Here is an 11,144-nt window from a genome sequence, read left to right on the forward strand (position 1 = left end):
CCCCCAGCCTCATCCCAAGCCACACTCCAGAATGCTCTAGGGCACCCCTCTTCTTTGGACTCTAGATCCAGTGTGTCTGGCACCCAAACCCCTTGCTTACTAGTCCTCTTCACCCCAGAGCTCCTCTCCAAGTCCACCGTGGGTCAAGTCCCCCAGTCTGCCTTTCTGCCCTCTCAGGGCTGAATTTCCCCTAATCATCCCCGTTTGGGCATTGCTGGAGGAATCAAGGCCAGTTGGGAGGAGGGAAGGGAGAGAGGGGAGAGAGTCTGAAGTCACCCTGACCCTCCCCACATAGCAGAGATCTGTCTTTTCCCTGTCCCCCTTTCAGAGTCCCCCAACCTGAGGGCACAGGGCCAGGGGACAGAGAGGGGCCAAGGTATGCAAGGGAAGGGGTGAGGTTAGGAGAGGGGCCCCCTCAAGGTCAGGCCCCTCATGCATGAGGAGTGTGGAGTGGGGCAGGGCTCAGACAGATAAATATATATTTATATATAATATATATATATATAAACAGCAAAGAGAGAGTCTCCTGGCTTGAGGGGCGGAGACCTGGGGTGGAGGGGTGGAAAAGGGGGCAGGGCTTCTGAGCTCTTGCCCACACATGGGGTCCTCCCGGGCTGCACTGACCTGTGGAGACAAAAGATACAGAAAGGAGAGGGGATCCAGACATAGGTTGTGCCCTTAGGGAGGGGGCTGGGCTGCTAGGCCTCCACCTTGTCTTTACCCTCTGCCTGCCATGTCTTTTCTTCCTCCTTCACTCAATAGTCCTTGAAGTCAGCTCCATCCCAGCTGCCCCTATTGGGAAGATATACCTTGCACCTGCTAGGTTAAGTACTAAAGACATTACGGTTTCCCCCTCCCCTAACCCCCAAATGTCCATTAAACTGTACTGTTCTAGCCACTGGTGATAAACTGTATTGGGTAAAACAAAGCTCCTTATCTCTGTGGTGCTTGCGTTGTGGCAGAGGAGACAGACTTCAAACAATAATAGAAACGTGTAAGTGGGTTATCTAGCATGACATAAGGTGATAATTGAAATGTAAAAACAAAAGGTAGCCCAGGGTGAGGGGGAGTAGGAGTACCAGTAGGGGAAGAAATGTTACTGTAGTAAGTAGGGTAGTTAGAGAAGACCTCAGTTAAGAAGTGATATTGGAGGGGCAGCCTGGGTGGCCCAGCGGTTTAGCGCCACCTTCAGCCCAGGGCGTGATCCTGGAAACCCGGGATGGAGTCCCACATCAGGCTCCCTGCATGGAGCCTGCTTCTCCTTCTGCCTGTGTCTGCCTCTCTCTGTGTGTCTCATGAATAAATAAAATCTTAAAAAAAGAAGTGATATTGGAATAAATAGTTAAGGAGGTGAGGGAATGAGCCATGCAGACAACTGAAGAGCATGCAGATAACAATGAAGAGCATTCCAGGCAGAGGGAACAGCTGGTGCAAAAGCCCAGAGGCAGAACCACATCTAGTGTATTTGAGGAACAGCAAGAAAGTCGGAGTGGAGTGAGCAAGGGACAGTGGTAGGAAGTGATATTACAGAGGTTGGTAATGCCGTCCTATAGGGCCTAGATTGTGAGGACATCAGCTTTGACTTTGATAAGGTGTAAGTCACCGGAAGATTTTAAGCAGAGATATATAAAATGAGAGTAAAATGTCTCATATTGTTTCTATTATTTTCTCAATAAATCTTTCTTAACATTAGTAGGGTTCTAAGTGATGTATGTACAGCATGAATAAGTCATGGTCACATCCTCTAGTTTAGTGGAAGAGATAGTTAATAAACATATAAAGTAATAATTACAGACTATGGTAAGAAAAGCATAGGGTACCATAAGAGAGCTAAGAAAGGGGACTTGTAAGAAGCTGGCCAGGTAAGGTTATCAGTGTGTGTGGGCACAAAACTCCAGGAGGAAAGCAAGTACCAAGGCCCTGAATTTGGCTTGTGCCTGGAACACAGTTGGGGGTGGGGAGTGGTAGGAGGTCTGAAAAGTGACAGGTGACATTTGGTGTTGTGCCTGGTGAGGGCTTTGGCTTTAAACGTGAGTGAGATGGGAGCCTAGGTAGAGCTCTGAGCACAGGAGGGTCGTGTCCTGATTTAAGATGTAACAGGATCCCTCCCAATGCTGTGAGTCGAACAGAATGCGGATGCAGGTGGAAAGCTGTGAAGATTTCCAGAGGAGAGGACAGTGAGATGTGGAAGATTATGAATATATTTTGAAGGTAGAGTCAATAGGAGTTTTTGATGAATTAGATGTAAGATACCTAATAAACTCCTCCCTGCCCTTTCCATCCTGGCCAAGTGCCAGAAGTTATCTCCACCCACGTGTTGCCATCTCCCTGCCTCTTCCCATTTCCCTCTCTAATTTGCGAAGTTACCGCTCTTCTCTTTTCCAGGGCCAGCAAGAAGGCCTGCAAACCTTTTCATTGCCCCCACCTGCCCCCTTTTCCTTCCGTGAAATTCCACACCACCTCCCTCACCACAGGATCAGTGAGCTTGTTTGGCCTTCGTGATCCCACGCCCCTTTAGCTTCACCATCTATCGGCCTTATCAGAACATATTGGCTAATCAATCACTTCTGAGGCCCACCTCCTTTTCCCTCTGATGCAAGTCCTCCTGCCATTCCCTTCTTTCATTGGTTGTTCTGTCCGCTTTTTCTCTCCCCTCCCCTCGGAGAGGCATTTGTTTCTCTCTCATTGGCTTTCCATTCTGCCAATCTTCAAGCACCGCTCTCCTGCTTTCCACTTATTGGCTAGTTTTTCGTTCTTCGCTTGTAGCCCCGCCTCCCCATTGGCGCCCTCGCCCCCCGCGCCTACGTACCATTTACTCTCGACTCTTATTGGTTCACTGACCCGCCCGTCTCATTTCCTGTACCCTCCTTGGCCGCGCCGCCCGTCCGTCACTCACCAGACTACATCTGATTGGAGAAGGAGGTGGGCGCACCCTGAGGGCCATAGCCTTGCTGCCCGTAGTCTCCCTGAGGCCCGTAGCCGCCGCCGCCGCCGCCGCCGCCGCCGCCGCCGGCGGGCTGCCCGTAGTCGGGCTGGTAGCCGCCCTGGGGCCCGTAGGAGTCCTGGGGCCCGTACCCGCCAGGGCCCTGCCCGTAGCCCGCCTCGCCATAGGCGTCCCCAGGCGCTGGTTGTTTCTCGGGAGCGCCAGGAGGTCCGCGCATGAATGGGGCAGCCCAGCCTGTCTCTTTGAACACGAACCACAGGTTGCCGACCCAGAGAACCAGGTTCAGGAAGCCGAACACCTGCGGAGAGACAAACCCTGGCTGTAGTGTGGCGCGCACTGAGTTGGCCCCGGGGAACATCGAGGCTGCGCGCGTGGAGCATAGATCCGTGGCCTGCCGAAGAAAAAGTTCTTTCTAGAACCCGGACCCTCTAGAGTCCTGGCACATGAACGCAAAAGTGCAGAAAAGTCCCCTGGGGTGGGGGTGGGAGGCGTGTTAGAATTCAGATTCTCCGGGATGTCGGCCTCTATCGCAATTACATATACACATTTATACATGTCTAAAATAGAATATAAATTTGTAATGGCATGTTAAGCACGAATTTTTATTATGTTGATACACCACTAATAGATGCATATATACACATATACAAAGTATATAAAAATATACCTTTACTTAAAATATATGGAACTCAGGCCCAGAGAGGCTAAGATGCTCAAAATCTACCTTGCGAGTGACAGAAAAGTTGGTATCTTAGCATCTGTAACATTTGTATACAATTTACCACATGCCAGGCCCTTTTCTAAGCACTTTGTATGTTACTAGTTCACTGAATACTCAACTTTGGAGAGGACTTCTTAGTTTTCAATTTACATGCTCAGACTGAGGCTGAGAGGCTAGTTTGAGATCAGAGTTGTAGGTGGTAGAGCTCAGATGGTTTGACTCCGGCCAGTAGGGGGAGCCCAAGCGGGAAAAATTTCAAGTTATTCTTTCATTTGGCATACTGTATAAGTACGCTGGTCCCCAGACGGTATTGAGTTGCTAGAGGATCTACATGACTAGGCTGAGCCTGGGATCCAGATCTCCCAAACCTAATCGGACAGAAGGTCTCCTATTCCCCTCCTGGGGACTATTTGTGGTATTGAAGTGGTTATAATTGCTATCTCATCCTTCAAGGCACTGTTGTTGGCATGCTTCCTCCAGGGAGCCCTCGGGGATCTCCTTTGACTTCTCTCATTCTCTCCCCACCACTCCCATGCCAGACGGTGAGTTTCCTAGCCTCCCTTCCCAGCTGGCCCACCAGCCCAGCCACGTTCCCAGGGCTTACCACTGAAGTGTTGAGGCCAGAGGTCACAGGGTCCCTCAGCTCCTTGCATGTATTCCCTGTCTGGTGGCAGACAGACATCCCTTTGATAATGTTCTCTGGGTCAGTGGCCATCTTCACATCTGACAGTCCCTTGGCCCACGCTGATGAGCTAACCAGCCACATGAAGGCGAACACTGCTGTGGCCAGAAAGTCCTAGGACAGGCAGGAGAGAGGCAGATGGCCCTGTGAGTGGGCTGCTTCACCTCATACCATGGGGCCTCCTCAGATCACACGCTTTCTTGGGAGTGGGAGGCCCCGCAGAAAAGCCCTGTCTCTCTCCTGCCTTTTTAGCCAGCTCCGAAGCCCCCAATATTCACTCGAAGGTGAGCATTCCTAGCTTGGGCTTGTGTGTATGTGTGTGTGTGTGTGTGTATGCATGTGAGGATGTGGGAGTGTAATTGTGATGTGTGGATGTGTTGTGGGAGGATTTTGTGGGATGGCTTCCGAATCTGTGGAAAGTAGTGTGTCTTTCTACTTTCATCTCGATGTGGGGATTTATGTCATTTTGAGTCTGGGATGAGGGTGTATGAGTACAGCTGTGTAGGAATCAGTGTGTCTGGGTGGCATGATGACAAGCATGACTGCCCCAGTGAACCTCTGTGCACTTTTCCTTGATCTAGACTGTGTGGTTGTGTGAGAGGTGGTAGGTTTCCAGGGCTAGGCCTGTTTGGGATTCTGTGTGGGCTCTGAGCATGTCCCTGTCATTCTATGATTTGGTTTCTTTGATGCTCACAGCAGCAGCAGCAGCAGCAGCAGCAGCAGCAGTGACATCTGTGGCTGTTATGGTGACTGCTTGTATGTGGGACTGTCTAGGGTTTGGTGTGGCCCATGAACATGGCTGTGTCCCTGAGGCTCCATGGTCCCTGGCCCCTGTACTTGAGTGGTTGTGGGGCTCACCATCATGGGTCCTTTGTTGTTTTCTCGGTACTTATTCTGCAGAAAGATGTAAGTGGCCAGAGCCCCCATGGAGTACAGGAAGGCAAACACAGCCACGGTGACAAAAAATTCGGCCGATGAGGAGTAGTCCCCCACCAGGAAGATTTTTTCAGTGTCCCCTCGGCAGGTGGGTGCATCAAAGTACACTTGGTGCAGCCTGTGGGGAGAGATGGCAGGTGTGGCCCAGGACCTAAGAATACCCCCCACTCCCCCTGCCCAGTCATGGATTCCCCAGATTCTGACAAAGTCCCAGGAAGGAAGAGGGGTGAACAACCATTCGCAGAGCACCTACTGTATACCAGTCACATTTTACCAATTGCGGTGAACTAGGTCTTCTTTGACCACTACTCCAACCCAGGCGCTTTGACTTTTTGGTTATTTGTAGAACATACCAGGCCCCTCCCACCCCAGGATCTTTGCACTGGAATGCCCTTCTCCTAGATATTACACCCTTCATGTCCTTCAAGTTTTGCTCAACTGTCACCTCAATGAGGCCTTCCCTGATCTCACTATTAAAATCAGATGGAACCATTCCCTCCCAGTGCTCCTTAGCCCCCTTCCTGGCTCTATTTTTCTCTGTAGCAGTGATACCCTACGCATCTGACATATCATGTGTTTTACTTTTTTCCTTGATTTTCCCCTTCATTAAAAGAGGGTTGGGGGATCCCTGGGTGGCGCAGCGGTTTGGCGCCTGCCTTTGGCCCGGGGCGCGATCCTGGGGACCCGGGATCGAGTCCCACGTCGGGCTCCCGGTGCATGGAGCCTGCTTCTCCCTCTGCCTATGTCTCTGCCTCTCTCTCTCTATCATAAATAAATAAAAAAATTAAAAAAAAGAGGGTTGGGCTTGGGCACCTAGGTGGTTCAGTCGGTTAAGCATCTGCCTTTGGCTCAGGTCCTGATCTCAGGGTCTTAGGATCAAGTTCTGCATTAGGCTCTCTGCTCTGCGAGGAGCCTGCTTCCCTCTCTCCCTCTGCCACTCCCCCTGCTTGTACTCTCTCTCACATGCACTCTCTGGGTCAAGTAAATAAATAAAATCTTTAAAAAAGAGCTGGTCTTTTTCCTTTGCTGCATTCACTGCTATATCCCTAGGACCTGGAACAATGCCGCCACATAGTAGGTGCTCAGTAAATGTTTATCACATGAAATGGATAAAGGCTGAGAAAAGTGCATTAATTTGCTTAAAGTCACACAGCTGGGGAGATAATGGCAAAGTTGGGATATGAACCCTGTGTTTTCTCCCTACATCATGTTGACTCTTCTCTCTACCCTACTCCAGGTCCCCAAGAGAAAAGAAACATATGCATAGCAGAGGAGAGCTCAGAGTCTATAAGAACAAGAGATAGAAAAAAAAAAGAACAGGAGACAGAAAGACAGGAGGGTAGAAGGGATACTGGAACAAACAGAATGTATGTATGTGAGGTGGGAAGGGGCCAATTGGGAAGGTGTCCTGGGACTAAGGCTTTCCTGTAGTGTAATGGAAATCATAGGGAGAAAATGTGTGTGAGGAGAAGGTCTGGGGTGGGGTTCTGGAGCTCTGGCTTCAGATTGGGGGGCAGGATCCTGAGACTGAGTGAATGGTACTAGTCCCCTTATGTAGCAAAGGTCCTGAGGGAAGGGGCTTATGCTGACTGATCACCTACCAGGCACTTTAGGGAACTGCCTCATTCAGTGACCCTCCCCCTCAATCTCTAAAGGAGGCATTAATATACCCATTTTACAGATGAACAGAGGCTTAGCAAGGTTATGTTAGGTGCCCAAGGTTGTATAGCTGCTAAATGACAGCTAAGAGTTGAATCTGGGTAAGTTTCTGGGTTCCTAGTAGGTTGGGTTGGGAGAAGGGGTGTCTAATGGGAATTGGGGAGCTCTGGGGGGTTATCAGGGCAGCAGGGGGAAGGCCAGGGGGGCCAGGGCAAAGACTTTTTTCGCAGGAGACTTGTAGCTAAAAGGCAGATCTTCAGGACTGGAGGTCCTATGTGTGAGAGCTATTGGGGAGTCCACGGGTTTTTGTGGCCTTCTGGATCCCCAGAGGGCTCCCAGCAGTATCCTGTGCTTCCAGCTTCTCCTCCTTCCCCAAACTCTGCTTCCTGGCTTCTGTGAACCAGGGGATCCCTGCTTCCCACTGCCCCTTGGGCCACGCCTCCCTGGTGCCTCTTTTTCTTTTAACCATTGCTCAGGGCCAATGCTGGATTTTCCTCTCTCCACTCTTCCCTCTCACCCTGGGTGATCCCCTGAGTCTACATTTGTCGATAGTGCTCAAAAATGCCCAATTTCCAACTCAATCTCCGACCTCTTTCCAGAGGCCCTTAAACTTACTGATTTTCTTTATTTTAACAAGCCCTCGTGGGGAGCTTATTGTGTGCCCGGCACTGTGCTAAGCACCTAACAAGTACCAACTCACTTAATATTCATCAGAACCTTGTAAGGTAGGTATTATTATCTTCTTTTGCAGATGAGGAAATTGAGCCCCCAGAGCAGTTATGTGATTTGTCCAAGTGGTGGAGGAGCCTCAGGAGCCTCGACTGAAATGGTGTCTGTGGATCTGTCTCCCCACTCCCCAGGAGGTAAGCATCATCATGAGGGCAGTGACCTTGCCTGACTGCGCTCATCCTCACGTTCCTAGCACCTGGCACACAATGTGAGTATAGTAAATATCAGAATTGCTTAACTGGGTTTAATCATTCCCTATAGCTAATCAGACCCCCTCATTATTCTCTGTGATAAAACCCTGCACGAGTATCCCCTCTTTGAATTTCTCCCAATCTGCAATCATCCTTTTTACTGATTTATTTGTTAAAATGTTGGCTCCAGGAGGGTGGGGAGGTTGGTCTGGGTTGTTTTGTTTTGTTTTGTTTTCCCTGTTATGTCCCCAGCACTTTGAGCAGAAACTGGCATACAATAGGTTCTCAAAAAAAAATGTATATGGAACAAATGAATGGGAATGAAATAATATTAGCTGACATTAACTAAGCAACTACTGCCTTAATATATAAATATATAAATATATATATTTCTGTTTTTGAATCTTGTTTATTGCCAGTCTCCTGCCCCTCTGCATTCACTAGAACACAGCCAGAGGGCAACAGCTTATGCCTGTCCTGCTTACCACGTGTCCTAAATGTCCAGAGTAGTGCCAGGCACAAAGTAGGTGCTCAGTGCATGCACAGTGACCTGAGCCAATGTGGTCTCCTGAGGTGGAGACTGAACAGGAGCCACTGGGGAGGCAGTGTTGGCCAGTCCCAACCCACTCCCACCCTCTTTCTTGGGATCCCTGGGGTGGGTTGGGGTGGGGGCGCACCTGAAGGGGTACTCGAATTCAACCTCGATGCTGAGGTCACTCTCTGACTTGTTGGCACACTCCACGCTCAGCCGGAGCTCCCCGGTGTAACTGCCGCATGTGGCAAAGGCGAAGATGGCAAAGACCTTGGGCCACAGGGGATGGGGATGGCCATGGTGAGCCCTGCACAAGCAGGGCCCCCGCACAAGCAGCAGCAGATGGACCGGTCCCCACCCCCACCCCCTAATCAGAGCTCATCGGCTCCAAGGACAAGCTGATTACAGGGGTGTGGCTGTCTCTTCCAGTCTTTCTCTCAGTGTCTCTCTGTCTCTACCCCTCTATGCTTTGACCGCCCCTTCCTCTCTTCTGCCTCAGCCTCTTTATTTCTCTCTGTGTACTTCTGCCTGTCTCTGTTCTCTGTGTCTCTATTTCTCTTGGTACCTGTTTCTCTTGTCTTTCTCAGATGTCTCTTTGTATCTCTGTTTTGCTCTCTGCCTCTGCCTCTCTAGTATCAATGTATGTCTCTTTCGGTCTCTTTTTTCCTCTGGCTCCATCCGTGTAAAATGTATGTCTCCCCTTGTGTGTGTTTCTGTCCTTGGTCTATTTGTCCCTATCTCCCTCCTCTCTCTCTGCCTTGGTCTCTGTCTCATGCTCTCCCTGATACATCTTGCTTTCTCTGTGTATCAGTTTCTCCTCTCCTCTCTCCACTGGGTATCTCTCTTTCTCTGTTTCTGTCTCTCCCCCATCCCATTTTTTCTGCCACTCTCTTTGTGTCCATTTCTCTTTGCATCTCTGTCTCGCTTTTTCTTGCTTGCCTCCACTCTCTCTCATCTCTGTATCTTTTCTTCTCGGTATTTCCATCTCTGTCTCCATCATTCCCTGTCTCTCATCCTCTCTGTCTCTTTCACCATCTCTGGATTTTTCTGGCTTTGCATCTTTTCTGCAGCACCAGCTTCAGGCTCCACCTCCCCTGCCCCTCTCTCACCTCAGGGGAGGAGGTAGGACGTCACATTCTTTCACCTCACAATGGGGGTATCCTTGGTCTTACATGACGTCACATCATGGCCCATCTATTTTCTGGCCCTAACCCCCTGGGACCCCACCCTGGAGCCCAATTCTTCCATCCCCCTTCTCTCCCCCCCCATCCATTCCTTGCTCCCCACCCCTACTCGTCCAGACCCCACTACCTCCTTCTCTTTCCCCATGGCCCAGACCACACTCACCCATTGCAGCACCTTCACGAAGCCAAGGGGCTCCTTGACCACCCGGAACTGACCCCCGGCCACCAGCTGAGGAGAGAAAATGGTGGGGAGGGGGTGGGATTGTTGGGGATGGAGAGGGAGGTGAGGGGCAAGGCCACCAGGCGATGATCCCTGGGACTAGGGCATGTGTCCTCCGGGAGTGAGTGATGTTCGGAGGAGAGAAGGGGTGAGGAGAAAGTGACACTTCAGGGAAGGTGGGAGTACAGCGGTATCTGAGAGAAGACCCTCAGGGTTCAGAAGTGGTGGGGAGGTCTGGGGAAATGGTGAGGTTGATGGCAGAGGGTCGTAGGGGTGAGGAAGATTGGGATGGAGTCAAGACTAATTAGGGAAGGGGAGAAGGTCTGAAACAGTAAAGGTAAGTCAGATGGTGAAGGGGATCAAGTGAGAAAGGAAGAGTGAGGAAGGAGTCGGGGTTCATTGAGGGGAAGGGGGTTTTGGGTGGTGAAGGTGAGTCATAACAGGGAGGGAGTCAGGTTGGCCATGTGGGGGAGGGGTTTGCAGCGGTAAAGGTGAGTCAGATGGTGGTGGTGGTGGTCTGAAGTGATGAGGATGGGGAGGGGTTGGTACTGGTTAGAGAGAGGGTGAGGTTCTGATGTGGTGAAGAAGAGTGAGATGGCAGAGAGGGTCTGGGCTGATTAAGGTGGGGGAGGGCTGGGACATGGCTTCACTAGATATGTATTGGGGGAGGGGAGACTAGGGGTCTTGGAGAGGCAAAGTCGGATCGTCCCCCTTGGTCTGCTCTAGGGGAAGGGGTGGTCATCTACTGGGGTACTTTCTCTGGGAGGGACAGGTGCCAGCCCTTCCCCATCCCCCGCCCCCACGCCTTCTGTCATTCTATTTCCTAGCTCAACTACAAGCAACCCCCATCTTCCTTCCACTCTTCCTCTTCTCCCCCCACCCCGTTGCCCCTACTGTAGCCCCAAGACCCCCCTCCTTCTCCTCATGGTGGCCAGTAAGGAACCAGGCTCCAGGAGGACCCCGCTGCGGCAGTGAGGACGGCCCTCGCTGCGGCAAAGGGCGCGCTCCTTCTTTTCTCTACCTCCCCTTTCCCCCCCTCGCCTGCCGCAGACCCCAGCCCCAGTGCCAGGGACCGAGCGTCCGCTGCCAGGACCCTGGCCACCGCCTCTCAGAGTCGCCCGATCCGCGGCGATCCGGGCGGGGAGGCCGGGCAGCGGAGGGCTCTGTCCTCGGTGCTGGAACGCGTACCTGATTCACCACGTCCATGTCTGCCAGCAGCAGCATCAGCAATGCGGGGGGCGGGAGGCGCCTGCTAACAAGGGCGGGCGCGGGGCGCGGCGGGGGCGGCGCGCGATCGTCGGAACAGCCCAGGCGGCCACGGCTCCACCCCTCGCGCCCCCGCCCCA

At 51.7% G+C, this 11,144-nt stretch overlaps 1 protein-coding gene across 1 annotated transcript; it reads right to left on the bottom strand.

Annotated features, from left to right (window-relative positions):
* Positions 1-462: 462 nt before the first annotated feature.
* SYP (synaptophysin) lies at positions 463-11,144 on the bottom strand. The gene is made up of 7 exons (XM_025982369.2): positions 10,987-11,144; positions 9,742-9,807; positions 8,540-8,664; positions 5,206-5,401; positions 4,270-4,461; positions 2,897-3,242; positions 463-624 (listed from the first exon to the last, which is right to left on the bottom strand). Exons 1-6 carry the CDS (start codon positions 11,020-11,022, stop codon positions 2,901-2,903), a joined length of 957 nt encoding a protein of 318 aa, XP_025838154.1. The 5' UTR covers positions 11,023-11,144; the 3' UTR covers positions 463-624; positions 2,897-2,900.

Source organism: Vulpes vulpes, chromosome X, assembly GCF_048418805.1.
Source record: "Vulpes vulpes isolate BD-2025 chromosome X, VulVul3, whole genome shotgun sequence".
Taxonomy (NCBI): Eukaryota; Metazoa; Chordata; class Mammalia; order Carnivora; family Canidae; genus Vulpes; species Vulpes vulpes.